Source organism: Lontra canadensis, unplaced genomic scaffold, assembly GCF_010015895.1.
Source record: "Lontra canadensis isolate GAN:19392208 unplaced genomic scaffold, GSC_riverotter_1.0 scaffold3, whole genome shotgun sequence".
Classification (NCBI taxonomy): Eukaryota; Metazoa; Chordata; class Mammalia; order Carnivora; family Mustelidae; genus Lontra; species Lontra canadensis.
Window position 1 is genome coordinate 3,764,243 of NW_022630997.1, and position 18,932 is coordinate 3,783,174.

The window sequence follows — 18,932 nt, forward strand, 5'->3', positions numbered from 1 at the left end:
GGGGGGGGGGGGGGGGGGGGGGGGGGGGGGGGGGGGGGGGGGGGGAGACTGAAAGCCCAGCAGAGCTGAGAAGCAGGGGGCTGTCCCTAACTGCATGACTTTGAACGAGAGATCTAGCTTCTCTGAGCCCCAGTTGCCACTGCATTATTTATTTACGTGACCACTCATTCATTTCTTCAACAAATGTATCTCGAGCTCCTCCAGAGCCAGGCACTGGGCTAGGAGCGGGATGCAACAAGTAATTTTTTTTTTGTGACTCGAAACCTTTTGGCTCTAACAAGCTAGTTTGTTGCAGCCCTTGTGATAGCTCTCCCCACCCCGGGATCATTCCCCTTTTCCTTCTCTGAGCCTCATCCCTGGTCTCACTTTCTGGGCTGGCCTCCTTCATACACGGCTTCCAGAATGTTCCATCTTACCAGGAACCAGGCGCTTGCAGAGCCAGGGTTTGAGCCATTCTGAGAATACTGCTGAGAGAGGGGCCGCAGACACTTGCTGTGCTGTTTGAAATACTTACAAAAAAATATTTGGATGACCCTTCCTTACCTGCGCGGGCATGTTTACGTTGCAGGCCGGAGTGGTTGTGAAATTCTGAGAAACAGTTTCCTGTGGAACATGACTGTTTCTCCTGGAAGACTCCTGTGGCAACCCATGTTGTATATGTGAAGCGTGTTTTGGAATTTTATAACAGAGAGGCTGATTCACAGCAGATGGGGTAGAAATCCAAGGGAAAAGGATGTATAAACTGGGCACCACGATTCAGCTCTGAGTTCGGATTTTTAAGATGTACTAAAGGTCAGAGTCAAGGACCTTGACCTATTGCCTAGGCTTTCCCTTAAGTTTGTTTTTTTTTTAAAGATTTATTTATTTGAGAGAGAGACAGAGCACATGCACGTGTGAGTGTGCACGCATGAGTGGGGGGAGGGGGAGAGGCAGAGAGAGATGGAGAGAAATTCTCAAGCCGACTCCCTACTCAGTGCAGAGCCTGACGCAGGGCTCATTTCCAGGATCATGACCTGAGTCAAAACCAGGAGTCGGTTGCCCAACCAACTGAGCCACCCAGGTGCTACTCCATGAAGTTTTCATGTTGCCTTGGCTCATCTGAATCTTGGTGCCATTATAAAGGAGTCAGTTTTATGATATTCAGTTTATAGACAAAATTCCGGCGGCATATTATAAAGTCCAAAGCAGCTTTTACTGGAAGCTTCCTACATAAAAGCCCAGATTTGGATTAGTATCAGTGTTTCTCAAAATTAAAAAAAAATTTTCTTGGATAAACACTTTTTTAAAAGCCACTCATCCCCATATCTTCCATGTGTCTTTTATGACCCCCAAATTTTTTGCCTAAATCCATTCTGTAATTTATAATATACAATATATACAATGTATTATAATATAATAGGCATTTTTGTGGCCCCAATTTGCAAATTAAATAATAAGTCCTATTTACTGTAGCGTATGTAGCCTAGCCCTACACCGAGTATTTTACATGTATTGTCTCCCGTAATTTTCCTGCCTATGGTTATCAACGCATTTTACAGATGAAGAAACAGATCCAGAGGGGCAGGGAATGACAGCCTGTATTTGAACCTTGCTCTGGCTGACTCCATGTGACCCCACACTCTTCTTTTGCTCTGTCCCTGTCTTGCTGCACCCCCAGGACCAGCACCCTCAGTGGGAGATCCATCAGGAAGCAAGAAAGGTGTGTCTTTGTGGGGGGACTGTTGCAGCAAGGTGTCTGTGGGCTGGGGTGGGGGTAAGAGGACCCCAGAGAGAATGAATCAGGTGAGGGCCTGAGGCTGAGGGGTTATTTTCCTTTTTAGTATTTAACTGTCTGTTCCAGGCCCTATGTGAGTCTGGGGGCTACTGCTCAGATTTATCTTTGCAGGGTTCAGAATGTTCTCTTTGAAGCATAGAGCTTCATGCTCTATGCACATGGCTGACCCTACCCAATGGTGGGGGAGATGGGCCACCTGACATTGGAAAGACCTGAGTTCTAGTCTCAGCTCTGCAACTTCTCAGCTGCACCTTTCTGAGCCTTGATTTTGTCATCTATATAATGGGTTGATAATAGTAGTGACCCAGAGCTGTGATGGTGCTATGATAGGAGGGTAAGGGGAGTCAGACACAGATGACAGAGTGGGGGTCTCGTGCTATCTTGGAGGGCTTGGTGGTTTTCTGGAACAAGTGCTGTCTAAGCGGAGACCTGGAAGAAGAGAGAGATTTGTTGGTAAAAGGAATGGAGAGTGGACTCCCAGGGAGGTGCCAGTTCTTTGGGGACCTGAGGACAGGCCCATGTGGCTGGAGTGATCAGCATGAGATTACCAGAAGGTGGTGACTTGGCTCTGGGCTGGGCCCCTTTTGGGGACTCAGGTGGCCAGCTGAGACCTGTAATTGGTATGAATGGAAGTAGGGACATTCTCGATGCCCACCACCACAGACCACAGCCTGGGCCCCTCTGGCCCAGAAGGTGGAGAAGAGATCATCTGGAGGGTTCTGAAGGGAGTCCACAGGGAGCCCCATGTGGGGAAGTTCGAGGAGGACTGGCGGGGACTTGTTACCGAGTGACCTCAGGACGGTCAAGTATGGACGTGCTCTGCAACGGCTGTGAGAGCACCCAGGAGTCCGTGCGATGTCCCCGTGGCGGGCTGGGTCCTCCCAGCTGGACGAAACCTGTCACGCTCCTCTTTCAGTGATGGAGCCCGTCCCTCCTCCATCAAGCATTCGTTGGGCACCAGCCACATACTGGGTGCTCGTCTAGACCTGGGGATACAGAGGTGAGCAGCACAGTCCGAGATCCTCCTCTCAGGGAGCTTACTTCCCTGTGGGGTCGGGACAGCAACAGTAGAACCATCTGGGAGGGTGGCATTTCCCGAGTGAGTGAGGATGCAAGCCATGTGCATGTCTTGGGCACTGGGTCCCAGGCAGGGCTGCCACCTACAGCAGAGGCCCTGAGGTGGGACGAGATCGGGCATGTTCACATGGATGGTGTGTGCATTTTGGAGTGAGGGATGGGAGAGTGGAAGAAGCCAGAGTCAAGAGGCATCAGAAGGCCAGTTCATGTAGGACCCAGTAGCAGAGGAGTGACAGGATCTTAAGCTGCTGCTACTGGTGACGAGGCTCTGGGCATCAGGAGAGGACAGGGGGAGCCCTTCCCTCTGTCGAGTGACAGGAGACAGGCCACGCTGTTTGTGGCCAGAGAAAGCCTGCGCAGGTGCCCCCACCTTCGTGCACTTCCATCTGCTCTGCTAGAAAACAGCGGGGACGGCTGCGAGAAGTAGATGATGCCCCCGGCTGGCCAAATATGTGCTCACCAGGGCAGTCTCTAATTAGTGTGAGGATTAAAGCCCCAAGGACAAGCCCCAGGCAGAGGGTGCACTGCCTTTCATGCTCCCTGAAAATCAAAACTGTCTTCTGCTCTTTGCCCACAGCATGGGGCCTGCATGTCCTCCCCCATCGTCCTCACGTGCCTTCCTGTCACTGTGGCTGCATGTCAGCAGAGAGGGCAGGTGGCCCTGAGGCCTTTCCACCATAGGTGGCAGGAGGGGGTACTGTGGGGTTCCTGCTTGACAGGTTGCCAAGACCAATGTCTTGGTGCTGGAGGTCAGGAGTCTGATGGAGAGGGTCAGGGTGCCGTAAGGATACTAAAGAGGGGCACTCGGGCCAGGATGGTGGTGCAGGGAAGGCTCCCTGGAGTTGGGAGGTCTATGCTGAGGTCTTCAGGTTGCTGGTGATGAGGGATGAGGGGCGAACTGGTCAAAACACCAAACACATTTTAAGGCATTTGAAATGCCAGCACCCGAGGCAGGGTTGGGGGCGAAGGACTGAAAGAAGTCCTGAGGGGCGGGGCGGGGAGGAGCTGAGAGGCCGGTGGGCGGGGCAGACCAGATTCACAGAAAAAATGGCCCAAAGGGTAGGACGGGAGCCGGAAGATGAGGAGGTCCTGCAGACAACGTAGGCAGTGAGACGTGATGGGGACGTGGACGAGGGTGGTGGCTGTGAGGACGGAGTGGAAATGTCTACGGTCAGCTAGGCAATGCCGCACTTGGAGATTGACCAAACTCAGACGGACACAGAGAGAGGAGTGAGACCTGATGCCCAGGTGTGGGCCTGGGTGGCTTGTGGGTGATGCTGCCTTATAGAGATCCTGCGGCCAGGAGGGAGGACTGCAGAAGATGAGCTGGGCTTTGGGACAGAGCAAAGGGCGTGGGAGGTGCCCTGGGGAGACTCTCAGGAGGTCTGGAGCCCCGAAGGAAGGTCGAGCCCTGGGCGTGGATGTGGGCATCTCTGCAGATAGATGGAGGAGGCTTCTGAGTGCTGAGCTGCCTGAGCAGCAGTGTGGAAGAAGGAGAAAAATAAAACAAAATATGCGAGAGTGTAGATTGCCCTGGGATCCTTGGGGGTTGGGTGGTGTCCTAGGATTCCCTGGGCTGGTAGCCTGGGACTGGGTCCCTGAAGGATGCCTGGCTGTAGGCAGGTAGAGGAGGGAAACGATGGGGGTGTCCAACATGGAGAGACGTGTACTGTGGCCATATCCGAGGAAGGCTGGTGGAAGGAAGGTTTCTTGGGAGAGAGATGCCAGACAAGGCATGTTGTCAAAGGTGTCGAACATTAGGCTGAAGAGTTAGAGCTTTTTCTTGTAGAAGAGGGAGGCTCAGCGTGGTTTTGGAACACAGGAGACTTAATCAGAGCCACGTTTAATAAAAAACTCTTTCTGGCCTCACTGCTTAGGCACGTGTCCTTATGACACTGGTGCTCAGTGGGCAGCATGCTAGTGGCTGTCCCTGCCCTCTGAGCTTCAATTCATGTGGCCTCAGCCCAGCCAGCTTCACTCAGTGGGGGTATAGGGGCAGAACTGGGAAGGCAGCTTGAAGGGCCGTTGCAGGGTCAGCCTCATCACCTCCACCACTGCCTTCACCCTTCCTCCAGCCTGCATCTGGGTGCCCTGTGCTCTTGGCCTCCAGACCGTGTCTTGAGTCTGCCTCTGAGATAATGGGGGATTGTCTCAGTAGGCAAGTAGTCCTGGGAGGGAGAGGGCGCTCTGTAGGAAAACAATGTTCTCCACTCTGGGAGTGCCCCCCATGGGCCCCCCATTGCCCACTGTCTAACCATTGTCCACTGTAAAAAGGTGCCTATGACTTAATAACCTGTAATACTTTTTGGACTGCTTACCACGCGCCAGACCCCAACCAAGGCTACATATAGCAGCTCATCTAGTCCTCTTCATTCTTAGGAAGTGGGTTCTCTATACCCATTCCACAGATGAGAATACTGAGGCTCAAAGAGGTTAAATAATTAGCTCATGGTCTCATCTACAGTCAGAGACTGTAAACTCAGGATTTTTAATGCAGGCAAACAGAGATCAAGTTCATCTTTTTAACTCATCACCCTAAAATCACTCTGAGCAGAGGCTGGTCTCTGGGGTCTCCCAGCAGCACCCCGCCCACCCCCTCCTCCATAACCTGGCAGCATGATGAAGCCTCCTTTAGGTACCTTTTGAGAGCTGTGGCCATCTCAGGGCAAGCTGCTGGTTATCCCACCTTGGTCACTTACTTGATGTGTGTATTCTAGGGATCATCACTGAAATCCCTTAAACCTCAGTTTCCTTCTCCGCAAAATGGGGACCACTAGTCACCTCTTAGAGTTATGCGGAGCAAATGAGATAAGACTCTTAAGCACTTAGTATAGGGCCAGGCGTCAGGGAAGGGCCCAGTAACGGTGGTCATGAGAGTCGTTGCCTCCTTGCACAGAGGACCCAGAAGCCACCTGGCCAGTCGCGAACAGGTGCCAGTGGCACGTGTGTGTGGCGGAGCCAGAGGACAGGGAGGATGAATCATTAACCGAAGCTCTGCATTATTGATGCCGTTATTCTCATACTTTGAACGAGGGCCGGCTTGGGAGCCCATATATGGAAGGCGCGTCGCAGCCTCCGCGACAGGCGCCCCCCGGGGTCCTGAGTTGCCATGGAGTCCCGCAGGCAACCCGAGCTCGGAGCGAGCCCCCCCACCCCCCCGCCCGGGTCCTCGGTCTGCTGCCGGAGCCCTGACTGCGCCGGGTTCCTCCATCGCGTGGCCCTTGCTCCCCTTGGGCCCTGGGGGAGATAAACGACCGGGTGGAGACTGGGGCGGGCTTCCTCCGGAGACTGCGGTTTCTGCGCGGTGCCTGCCGCAGGGCTTCGGCCCCGGGATCTTCCGATGAGCGGAGGCGCGGCGGGGCGGAGGGGACCTGAAATCCGGTCCCCGCCGCTGGCCGAGTAGGGCGCCTTCAGTGCGCCGGCGTCCGGCCGGCTGGCGAGCCGCCGAGCCCCCGCCGCGCCCCCTCCTCGGCGGCGGCGGGCTCCGGGGGGAAGCCCGGGAGAGGAGGGGCCAGACCCGGAGCGACGGGTCCCGGGGCCGGGGGGACGCGGAGCAGGGCCCAGCGCCGGCCTTCCCCGGCCTTCCCCCGCCGACCCGGCTCCGCGGGGCGGGGCGCGGGGCGGGCCCGGGAGGAGCTCGGGGAGGAGTCCGGGCTGCGGCGGTGGCGGCGTCACAGCAGCGCTCCCGCTGCCCGGCGCATCAGACCCGGCCCGAGCGCCTCCGAGGACGCGGACGGGGACCCACACGGGTACAGGGTCTGCGCCGGAGGTTCGTCTCGCGGGCGGGGGCTGCGCGACCATGGCGGACAAGGAAGCCGGCGGCGGCGACACGGGGCCCCGAGGTGAGCGCCGGGCGCGGGTCCTGCGGCTGCGGCGGGGCGGGCCGGGGAGGGATGAGGCGCGCTCGGCCCGGCGCCCCGCAGCTCCCTCTCGGAAAAAGTGGGCGCGCACCCCTCAGCATCTTGCCCTCGCAGGGAGGGCCAGGGTTAGCGCCGCGGCGGAGCAGGGGGTCCGGGGGAGGGGGGCCGCCAGCGGCCCGCGGGTCACGTGCTGCGCTCCCCGGCTGGGGTGCGGATACTGCGGCGGGAACCGCAGCCCCTGCCCGGGTGCCCTGGACATCCCGGTCCCAGGGTGGCGCCTCTTGGGGGGGGGGGCCCTTGCGAGTCCGGGTGAGAACCAACCCCCGGTGTCCATCCCCTGCGCGCGGTGCGGGGATGCCCGCGATTGCCGAGTAAGGGGCCGGCCGCCGGGTGGCCCCGTATCCCCAGCGGCTCGTTTCCGTGACTCAGCGAGGCGCGGGTGGGAGCCTGGGGGCAAACCCAGGGTCTGGAGCTGTCCCCTGGCCCCGCCGAGGTCGCGCGTACGTGCGGGGAGTGGGGGCCGCAGCTCCGGGCTGGACTGCAGCTCACTGCCCGCCCCGCCCATCCCCAGGGATTCTGCAGGCGGTGGAGGGGCCAGGCGGCGGGGGCTCGTCTGTCCCCTCCTTGCCCCGGCGCGGGAGAGGAAGGTGGCTTCCAGTGCGGAGGACGGACGCTCGCATTCTGCAAATGTGCTATGGCCGCTTTCTTTGGGGAGCGTGGTTAGGGCTCGGATGGGGCGGGGGTGCCGGGTAAGTACCGAGAGAGGACTCGGCAGCCGGGGGAAGAGGAGGAGCAGCTTTTGGAGCCCAGGACTATAAATCATGGCTTCGCCAGCGGAGGGGACGGCCTGACCAAGATTGTGGGTCCGAAGTGGGGAAAGTTGGGCGCACGGAGACGCCGCGCGTCCCTGACCTGAGGGGCTTTAGCAGTAGCAGCCGCTGGAGGGGAGCGCAGCCCAGTGGCTTCTGGCGAGCGGCAGGGTAAGCTGCCTGGCGAGGATGAAATTAAAATGTCTGGGACGTGAGGGAAATTCATCCAGGAAAGGCTCTGCGGGCACCTCAAAGCTGGAGAAACTGAGTCAGGTGGCAGCGCAGCCACCATGGGCAGGGTGCTTGCAGTCTTGCAGACTGGTCGCGGCCCCCTCCCGCTGCTGCGCTCTGAGCAGCACCTGCCCCCTCCCCAGCCCATTGTTCCAGCAGATCTGGGAGGTGCCTCCCCACGCGGCATTGCAGTGGTGGGGGAGTTGTGGGGGGAGGGGGACATCCTGACAGGGCTCACTCTTGGGAGGGGCCTTGGAGAGCCCAGGCCGGGCCCAAAGGCGCATCAAAATCTGCCCCCACCCCTGCCCTTCCCCAGCTGGCAAACACGGGCAATGGGCTGGTGGCTTTGTCTGGATATCACTCAGCAACTGGATGGATTCATTCCCCCTCCCCTACTTTTTCTTTAAATTGGGAAAAAAAAAATGTAGTGTGATAGGGAGGGGCATCAGATTTGCTAAGAATTGCTAAAGCTTAAGTTTCTTTTCTCTCATGTTGGGATAAACAGTGGATGGCTGTATCAAATTCAAGGTTGGCTATGGGATGTGTGAAATCGGAAGAGCGAGCAGGAATGTGCTTCCCCCTACACCCCACCCGTTTGTCTTGTAAAATCGGATTCAGCACCCCTACCCTAGACACACACGTGTTCACACACACACACACACACACACACACACTGGGTGGTTACCTGTCCTCAGGCTGGGAGAGCTCCCCATCCAGGATGGGGAGACACATGCTGGGTGTGCTGGGCCACCTGCCACCGTTCCCATGTGCCTGCTCTAGAGTGTGTCTTCACTTCAGTGATCTGCAGTTCGAGGCAGCCTGTGCAAATATGCAACACACGGACTTGGGGCACAGAGCAGGCTGTCCCTGGCAACTTGCTGGTTCTCTCTTGGTTCCCAACCCTTCATCTCTAACATGGGAGATATTAATAGTATCTTACAGGAGCAGAGCCTGCTCACCCATCATCTAACACATCTATTTGTAAGATTTCCTCACTGAATATTCTGTGTGGGGCAAGGAGCATAGCTTATTTTATTTGTTAAAGCCTCAGCAACAGACCCGTTACCAGCATTGCCCTTTCCCCCAGGTAGGAATTCTAATCTAGGTTGAACGACCTATCCAAGGTCACACATCTAGGAAGTATTGATTTGGACTCAGGCCATCAGATTGCAGGGCTCTAGCCCTTTGCTGCCATCCTATGTAGCCCCTGTGGGTGTGGCCAGTGATGACTGCTGTGTGAGGAACATGATAATGGTTTTCTTCTGGGGATTATTTCAAGGATGCTGCTGGTGCCAAAGGAGGATTGTGGAGGGATCAAACTGTTGGGGATTTTGGGCAGTGAGAGCCCTGGGTGGTGCGATGGGCCAGAAAGACTGGCTATAACATATTTCCCAACAGAGCACGTGATGGTGGGGCGTGGGTAGAGTTCTTCATGAAACAAGAATGGCAGAATGTTGGTAGTTGAAGAAGCTGTCTGATGGGTACCTAGCACTTCATCACTATTCCCTTTGTCTATGCGTTTCCTATGAGTTTCCTTTAATTAAATATTTACATTAATTTGCAAAGGGCCACCTTTTTAATCTTCAGAGCTTTGAACAACAAAAGCTGAGATGACCTTCAATCCTGCCCCCCACCAAGACCTGCACTGGTTGACACAGGGACCCCTAGAAGGATGAGATGGACGGGCAGGGTGTGGGGAGAGGATGGGGGAGTGCCATGGGATGGTTCAGGCCAGGCTAGCTCTTATGGTGACCGAGTTAGGGGTAGGTGTGGGCAGTGGAAACCTAGTAATTTACTCCAGGGAGGAGATGGGGTTAGGGAGAGGAGCAGCAGACAGGGGGGTTTGCCCATGTTGGGGGTGCCTCTGGAGGCATTGGGTTGGGCTTTGGAGATGGGATTCTTAGCATCCTGGTAGTTAATCACAATAAAAACAAACATTTAGAACATGGACATTTAGTGAGGACTCTGTTGAAAATTTTGAATTATTGAAATTATTGAATTACTTCATTTGGCCCTGCGCACATTTGTTATTGAACAAATGGCTAACGGGGGTCCTGTTACGGCCATTTTACGAGGGACGTTGCTGCCAGGCCTGCATGGCACAGTCAGAAGAGGGCTTGAGTGAAGGGTGGGGGGTGGTCAAGCTGTCTAGCCTCTCTCAGCCTGCACCAGGCAGGGCAGAGGCCCTCAGGGAATTCCACTGAGGGTCGGAATGAACGAGCGCACACACTCCTCGTGGAGTGTGGCTGCCCCACTTCCCCATGGCCACCAAACTGTAGATGGAAGTGGAGGGCACTGGCTGCAGCTCCCAAGAAGCCAAGGACAGGTTGAAATGATGCTCTGGGTGTCACGGGCTGGGGCTCTGGCCAGGGACCCATTTCCATGTCCGTGTGTGTCTGTAGCTGTGCCTCTGCTGCTGTGTACTCCTCCCTGTGCGAGCTCCCCACACAGTGTCCCGTTTCCCAGAGCCCTGTGATCTCCTGTAGCCCTCATGCCATCCCCTCCCGCCACCAGGAACATAATCCCCAACTTATCCTTCAAAACTCAGTGCAGGTTATCACTTCTCAGGAAGCCTTTGTAGACTCATCCATCTTGGTGAGATCTTGCCTTTGTGGTCCCAGAGTATTTGGTACTGATCATTGGTAATCTCAACTAGTGTTCATTGAGTGCGTACAATGTTCCAACTTCGTATGTGCATATCCCATTGACTCCTCCGACAGCCCTATGAGGTTGGGGTTATTATTACCCCATTTTGCTGATGACACAGTTGAGGCTTTTGAGACTTTGTTAGTTTGCTCAGCCAAGGGATCAAATCACCTGGCCAATGAATGCTCAAGGACCCTAAAAACTTGAGCTTTTCTCTTAATGTCTTTTCTCCAACAAAGGCAAGGACTGTGTCTTTCATTTCCATATTCTTAGGGAGGGCACAAAGTAGGTGCTCAATAAACATCCTACTGGGCATTGAGTGACTCTCAGTCAGTAATCCATAAGGGAACACAGCAGTGGGGAATGGCATCTGCATGCAGCCCACTCTGCAGCAGAGTGGTGCTTCTAGAAACATGGATGCTCAGGAGTGGGTAGAAGCTGAAGGGGGGTAGGCAGGGCTCAGTCAATCCTTGAAGAGCTGAGATTTTGATTACAACAAGGGTTTGAGTGACGACTCAGTATTGTGGGGGCGAAATGCTCTCTCAGCGCATAAATAGGCCTCTGGTAAGGGAGAAAGCGTCTTTATTATTGCTGTGCATAATTAGAATGGCAGGGAGGAACCGGACGCTTTAATGAATGAGCAGCGTGGGGCAGGGAGTGAGCGCCTTGCCCCTGCAGCATGTCTGGACATTGCTAGGGGAACAGGGTGAGCCATGGCGGGGACCAAGAATTGACACTGACCCCACCGTGGTGGCTTCCTCAAATCCTTGCTGCCCCCCTTTTATTGGAAATGATTCCCAATCCATTGCTCAGAGATGGGCCATAACAGGTGCGAAGGGGTAGGGGAGCCATGTGGCTTTGGAGCCCTAAGTGCGTGTGGACTCCAGCTAGGTTTTCCCTTCCTGGTCTGGGTGAGGGGCACATGGTATCTGCCTTGGTCTGTTGTGGGTACAGTGCAGATATCAGAGGGGCCATAATTTATCAAGTTCTTTCCCCACCGGAGGAAGGGAGAGGGGATGTTCCTGTCTCTACCTCCCAGATGCCCCCAGGGATGACCATTGCCTTGTGTGGCACCACGGCGGGTCCGGCTGGTCTGCTTTCTTTGCAGGCCTTAGGAGGGCAGATTCTGCTCGGGTTTTTCCGACTTGGGTCTATGTAGGGAATATGACCAGGTCCTGAAGCAAAACCCTGGAAGGGAGGAACACCTCTCTCCCAGCAAACACGAAGTCGGCCCTCCTTGAGCGCCTTTCCCCCCTGTTTGCAGAGCCCACGGTTGAGAGGCAAGAATGAAGGCGGCTGAGGGCGGGTCCAGGAGCATGTCAGTGTCAGAAGCTACACGTTTTGGTCGCTGGACATCCCCTGGGGTTCGTTCCCCATCCTGGCTGCCTGTTAGAAGCACCCGGGGAGCTTTTTACATGTCTTGATGCCTAGGCCTCCTTGCGGAGCTATTCTATCAGGACTTCTTGGTGTGAACAGCCAAGTTTGGGAATCTGTGAGTTACCACATATCTGGATTTCAGACTTGGGACCTCGGCATGGGGGGGTTAGAGCGCAGGAGCCTCCGACACGGTTCATTCCCTGGTGCTAGACTGAGTCAGCAGACTTCGTAGGTACCAGCTCCGTGCTCCATGGTTCGCTTGTATTGTGTCATTTCATCTTCATAAATAGCCACGACGTGGGAGATTTCACACAAGGGGAAACTGAGGCTCAGAGGAATGGAGGAGGCGCCCCAGGGTGAGATAGCTGGGGGGAGGGGCGGCGGGGAGGGGTGACCTTAGAACAGAGCTCAGGGCTGTCAGCGAAACCCCCACGGGCACATTTTATACTTAGGGAACTTTTTCTCCGTCTTCAACCTCTTCGAGATTCACCTTCCTGATTCTGCCATATGTACTGACCACCTAAACCATGGTTTATTAATGACTTTTAAAATTGATCTGCTAGTTTTTGAAAAATGCATTTATTTTAAGAGCCTTACTTATGTCAGTTCCATAAATGAGAAACCTGTGTCACTTGCCCCACATAGAAGGGGACTACAGTGAAAATGTATGGCATCCCAAATACAGTCAGAATGCTTTGGGGAGATGCTGTTGCCCGTGGAAGGTTTTGTGCTGAGGCCACGCTCGGGGTAAGAGGGAGACCAGAGTGTTCTAGAGGAAGTCAAGGATACAGGAGCACCAGACTGAGACGTTCTCTTTTCTCGAAGTCCTTCTCCAGAGGGGCTTGAACAAGAAGAGAAATGGTTTAGAAATCACCTGGCAGAAGGTCCTTGTTTCTCCTTCCCAGATCTTTTGGAACTGGAGCGCCCAGGAAAAGGGGCCCTGGGAGTGGGTTTGCAACACCTGACAGTTTATAATCAGGTGAGAACTAGTGCCCAGTCCATGGACCACCACAGGCATCTCTGTCCACCGGGGAATGGGGCCTTCCCTCGGGAACCCTGAACTAGGATGGGCTGCTTTACTTTGGCCATGTGGGGGAGAGAGAATGTTTCCATGCAATTTTACAGGGACAGTCCGCCTGGATTCCAGTTCTGGCTTTACCACTTGCCAGCTCTGAGATTCTGGTCAAGTACTTAGCCCTGCCCCCACCCCCACCTCAGCTTCCCCAACTGTAAAGTGGGGGTAATCAATAGTACCGATTTCAGAGCAGATTTTATTTACTCCCACAACCTCCAGTAAGGTTGTGGCTCCTTTGCTATTGTCTGTTATTACTTATTATTATGAATTCTGTAGACATTTATCAGTGGCTGCATTTTGTGGAGGAGGCTCAGTGGGGAAAAGGGCTGGCCTGGAATCCTATGGCTAGGAAGGGGGAGACCCCAGCCTGGGCCTCAGTCTACATGACTTCTTGGCAAGCAAGCCCAGAACTTTGGAGGGCTGGGTGTCTCAGATTGTTGGCCACATTTCATGCCCATGTGGCCCTTTGCCAAGGCTCTGAGCTCCCTGCTGGCCTTCTTGATTGAAACACTAGTGGGGTTCAAGGTCTTTCTGTATCCCTGGACTCTATCCAGGGCTGCCAACCTCTGCCCTAAGGTGGGCTTCCCATCCACCTTTGGATGGGCCGTGTCTCTGTGTTGAGACTCCAGACCTGGAGCTTTGCAGATATTGTTCTGGGCTCTGCCAGAACCACCCCTCCTCTTCCAGCCTCGACCCTGACCTGGGAGCCAGGGATGTCAGCTGGGGCCCGTGTCAGCTGGGGCTCCACAGTGTCCCCACAGGGAACTGTGAACTGCAGCTTATGGGTCTGGGTTTTCGTCTGCTTATCTCGAGGGCGGCCATGCGGCCAGGTTTGCTGGGACCGTTATACCTCTTGTCCCAGTGAAATTATTAATAGTGACTCCTTTCACTTTCTGGGTATCCCAGTTTGAAAGATAAATTCTGTTGAGATACTTATCTCTGTCCTTTCCTCAGCCACGTGAGCCTCACGTGGGACAAGAGAAGCAGGAGGACGTGTGGTTAAACCCGAGTTTTGGGCTCAGACACTCCAGGGTTCAGCTGTGTAACTCCTGGGTGTAACATTGCTGTGTCTCCATTTCTTCTGTAAACAAGGATGACTGGTAGCCCTGCCCCAGTGGGGTGCCGTGAAAATTAAATGAGAGACTATAAGTCAAGTGTGAAGCTTAGCTGTAGAAGGTGCTTGCTAAGTGGCCGGACCGGACTCTTCTCCCTGCTGGTTTGATTTGGGAGGTAGAGGGGTGTGACGTGGGATCTGGAGCCAGACCGCCTGGGTTCAAGCTTGGGCTGTGTCATTTACCTGTTCCAGAAAGCTCAGTTTTTTCATCTGTAAAATACGGATTGTAGCATTCTTCTTCATGTGGTTTTCGTGAGGGTTATATGAGTTTGTGTGGGAAGAGCACTCCGAACAAGGTCAGCCGTAGACACGAAATTAATGTCAGTTTTCATTATTAGCTATTATTGTTATTGTGAATAAGAATCCTAAGCTACCTCCTTGTAGGCAGGGGGAATTCTCTGTTGTATTAGCTTCCTGTTGCCATCGTAAAAATTACCACAAACTCAGGGGCATAAAACAACACAAATTTATCATCTTGTCGTCTGCAGGTTGGAAGGAAGTCCAAAGTGGGTCTAACTGAGCTGAGGTCAAGGTGTGGGCTGAACCTTCCTTCTGGAGGTTCTGGGGGCCTCTGCTCCCTTGCCTTTTCCGGCTTCCAGAGGCCGCCTGCATTCCTTGGCTTGTGACCCCCTTTTCCACTTTCAGAGCGCACTACTGCACCCTCTGCCTCCACCATCCTTCTTTTGTCTGACTCTGCTCCTCTGGCCTCCTCTGCTAAGGGCGCCCGTGTGAGGACCTCTTTTGAGGCCTGCCTGGATAGCCAGCACAGTCTCCCCAGCTCATATCCCCTTCGGTCATGTAAGGTGACATATCCGTAGGTTCCAGGGATTGGGACAGTGGTGCGTTTGGCGGGGTGCTACTATTTGATCTACTGAAACCAGGAAGATTGGGGTCTTGCCTAGAATCAGGAGCATTAATTAGCCTTCAGTCTCCCTCAGGAGTGGTTTAATGTTAGGAGCTGTTCCTCCTTGGTGTTTCACACCGGTTGGGTTCCTCTGGCCGGCTGCGTGATACCTGCCTGGGCTTGGGCTGTTGGTTAGCCCTTGGCTTTTCATCAATCCTGGTAGGGTCCGTGGAGACACTGCCACTTTCAGGATTGGTTTAACCCCTTCTCAGGGGTCTGTGAAATCACTGAAACCTAAATAAAAGGTTGATCAGCCCCACGTGGGGAACACTATTAAAATATTAAATTGGCGAAATGTCTACAAAATGTGGCATTAGGTTTGTGTTTGCTATGTAACAAACCATCCCAGAAGTTAAAGGGTTAACACAGTAACCATTGCATTTGCTCAGGATTCTGTGCCCCATCTTCCTCTGCTGGTCTTGTCCGGCTCACTCCTGTGACCGCCTCTGATGGCTCCCCCGGGGCTGGCGAGCCCATGCTGGTCACACTCAGGAGCCCAGGGGTCAGTGCTGGCTGTCAGCTGGCTGCTGTCCATGGTGGTCTCGGGCGGCTAGAGGAGGAGCAGGAGGTCACAAGGAAGGCCTCTTTAGAAGTTGCATGCTGTCACTTCTGCATTCTAGAGGTCAAAGCCAAGTTACCGGCCCATCAGGTTCGAGGGGTAGAGAGGCAGATCCCCCTCTTCGTGGGAGGTGCTGCAGAGAATCAGTGGCTGCTCTGAATCTGTGTCAGTTTGATGAAAAGGATAAAGGTGCAAACTTAAAAATTGCTGTACGTTTTAACACAGCTTGCAGGTCAGGGTCACTCACTTCTTAGAACTTTCCGTGGATGTGTAATGTCAGGAAGTCTGCCCGTCGACAGTCAGATATTCCTATAGTCATGTTCTCTGAAAAGCAACTTCTGGTATCTTACATTTGAAATTACATGGTTTTTGGTCAAATAAAATCTTAAAAAAAAAAAAGCACGGTGGGGGAGGGGAGGCGGTGGCATCTGTGTGGCTCAGTTGGTTCAGCGGCCGACTCTTGGTTTTGGCTCAGGTCACGATCTCAGGGTGCTGAGATCGAGCCTCAGGTCAGACTCCGGCAGTGCTCAGTATAGAGTCTGCTTGAGATTCTCTCCCTCTGCCTCCCCACCTGCTCGCACACTCATGGGCTCTCTCTCTCTCTCTCTGAATAAGTAAATAAATAAAATATCTTTTTTAAAAAAGTGAGAAATTACTTAATTGTTGGTCAACAGCATGTGTTTCCATGAGGGATGAATGGGGGCTTGATGTTGGTACGTGTGCAAGTCTGTTGGCTCCCTGATGATTTTTCCCAGTGGTTTATGGGTTGATAGATCAGAAATGCTTTCTCACGAGTAAAGAGCAACAAAAGAACAACCCCCCAAATGCTGAAAGTCTACAGGCACACCTTCTAGTGCAAGTTGTGGCCGCCTCAGTGTCTTTCCGCTCCCCTCATGCTGAGTGGGGACCCCAAGGGGGTCAGGGGAGGAGCCGGATCGGGATTACCCCGTAAGAACACAGCGAGTGCAGGTGATACCCTGGGTGGGGTTTTTTTGACTTGGGTGAGAGTGGGCTCTGTAGGAAGTGAGCACCCCCAAGGCCTGTCATCTCAGAGGAGGAGCCCCAGCCAATGACCGACTCCCTGGGGTTTGGGGTCCAGGGGCTGGTGTGGCTCACTGTGCAGGGATGTTACTGGATCCACGGCCGTTTCGGGAAGGGCAGGAGGGAAAGGTCCTATAAGTGTTGAGTGAGAGGCACCAACCCTGTCTTTCCCATGAATCCTTTTATTTTTAGCGTGCGATTTTGCAGAATGTGAGGACTCGCAGGAAGACACCACTTCACGGCAGAAAGGCTGGTATTTCTCTTTGCTGTCCAGCGAGTGGCCCTTTGACAATATTTGCCCCGTGACTCAGTGGGGCCTCGAATGCCTCGGCCAAGTGGAAGAGCCTCCTCTCTTCTCGGCCCCTCATGTCTGAGTCCACAAACCGGACTTTTGAGACTGTTTTACTTCTCTGAGCATATTTTTTGAGTCGTTTTGCTTTACTGTGTCCACTACTGCCCTCTGAAAACCGAGGCTCCAGGAAGGTAGTAGGGTCTGTAGGATGGACCCGTGAAGCACCCCAAGACCTCAGACAGAAGTGGGTTTTGCTCGTGTGCGGCACTAATGGGATCCTCCTTGACGCCTTCTGTTTTTTGTGAATAAGACCCCGTGGTCTGCAGGTTTCCCTGCAGGAAAACTGGGAACTGTGCTTTCTGTGCCCCGATTCCTGGTTCCCGCTCGGGACAAGGATGACGCAGGTGTGGGTGCCCGGGCCTGCTGCTTTGGAGGCCACAAGCTGGCCTCATTGGCCTCAGGTTTCTGTGGACTAATGACTAAGTTCCTCTGGCCACTTCTTTCCTTTCTTCTTCTTTCCTCGTCCTTGAGGGGCCATCTCTGCCCATTGAGATAAGAAAGTGTTTGCAGGACCGATGTCAAGAGTCCTGTTCCCAAAGCGGACTCGGAAGCTGTTGAGGAAACAGAGCCGTGGATGGCATCACCAGCTGGTGGGACCTGGTCTATTAAATGTCTGCCCGGGGCCCCCCCGCTCTCATTCTACAGGTGGACACACAGAGGTCAGGGAGGGCTACAGGGACTGCCCCCAGATACTTGGCAAATCCAGCGTGAGAACACAGGTTGGCGGACTGCGTCTGCACACCTCCCCCCTCTGAACCAGCGCGGGCCTCAAGATACTTCTCGACACTTGGGTCTAGCCAGCCCCTCCCAGTCCGAGACAGCACGGCGACCTGAACCTGTCTGCGGGCAGGTGGTTGCGAGTGACAGTCCTTCATGGGGGAGACCCCGGCACAACCTTTTTTCTTTCCTTGCATTGTCCCTCCATTCTTGACATTGGTGGTGGCCCATCTTTTGTGCCAGGATTAAGGAGGGCTTAACTAAACCTTTTCTAGCCAGAGGGAGCCAAGAAGGAGAATTTAGAGAGAAAGGATCCCAGGATGGCTTCTGGAACTCCCTCCATGTCCGGTGTAGGAGGAAATGTGCTGGGAGCCTAGAGTCCTCCCCACCCCAGTCTCTGACTTCTGCTTTACCCTCCCTGTAGCCTCTCCCCTCCCCCTGCACACCCACTTTATGGGCTCCCCCATCTGTCTTTCTTGCTCCAATCCATATCGCCGGGGGGGCCTCTGGTTCCAGGCATGGTGGCTACCTATGCCTGGAACTGTTTGCCCTGGCCGGGGGCCGGGGTCACTTGCTGGATAGGGGGAAGCAGGGGTCTCCATGGCCAGTGGTCAGGGAGCGGCTGCCACTTGGGAGTGACAGCGCGAGTCATCGAGTAAGTCATTCGCGGCAGATGGTTCCTAGGTGAGGACTGTGTAGACAGAATGGACGTAAGCCTGTGAGAAATGTGGGTCTTGTTTCTAATAGCAACAGATACTTGAGACAGTCCCGTTTTCCTTTTCTTCTACGAATCAAATATAATAGCAGATGATAGATTTAATAAAAAAAAAATTTCAGTATGTCTCTGTCCTTGGCAAAATAAAACCCCAACACTGTGCCAGCAATTTGGGGCAGACGTTTACTGCTTACTAAGTTGAGGCGTCACGGCACGTGGAATTGGTGGAGATGTGAGGGAGGGACTCAAAGCTTTGGGTCTTTATCAGCCATCAGTGCGACTTGGGGATGGGAGTGGGAAGTGGGTACAGCTGGAGGCTGCAGGTGGGGGCCTTGAGCATTCTGAGCGACCGCTTCATTCTCCAGATGAAGAAACAGAATCCTAGAAAGTAGCAGTGACCTTGAGAGCCCACAGTGACCTAGTGACAGCATAAGGTCATGCTGTCCCTTAGAGCAAACTCACACTCTGCCCGCCTGGGTTGGGATGCTGGGGATGGGGGTAGGGCTGAGGATAGAGACATCGGATGGCAGTACCCTATTGGTGCCCAGTGGTGTCAGGGACACCCTGGACAGATTTGGGGAGCCGGGGATGGTCTGACCTAGGGCACCAAGCTCCTGGGGGCCAGTCAGATGGAGAGTGGTGAGCGGAGGTGCTGGAGACCCTGCCAAGACCTGATGCTGT

At 54.3% G+C, this 18,932-nt stretch overlaps 1 protein-coding gene across 2 annotated transcripts in view; it reads left to right on the forward strand.

The window, feature by feature from the left end:
* HSPA12A (heat shock protein family A (Hsp70) member 12A) overlaps positions 1-18,932 on the forward strand; it is a 150,212-nt gene that overhangs the window by 82,269 nt on the left and 49,011 nt on the right. Inside the window, exon 1 of one of the 2 annotated variants that reach the window (XM_032878931.1) lies at positions 6,515-6,693. The exons of the other annotated variant lie outside the window; for it this stretch is intronic. Within the exon in view, the coding sequence (XP_032734822.1) occupies positions 6,651-6,693 (43 nt within the window). The 5' untranslated portion in view covers positions 6,515-6,650. Of the gene's footprint in view, positions 1-6,514; positions 6,694-18,932 lie in introns of those variants that run through there. 2 annotated transcript variants of the gene reach the window in all.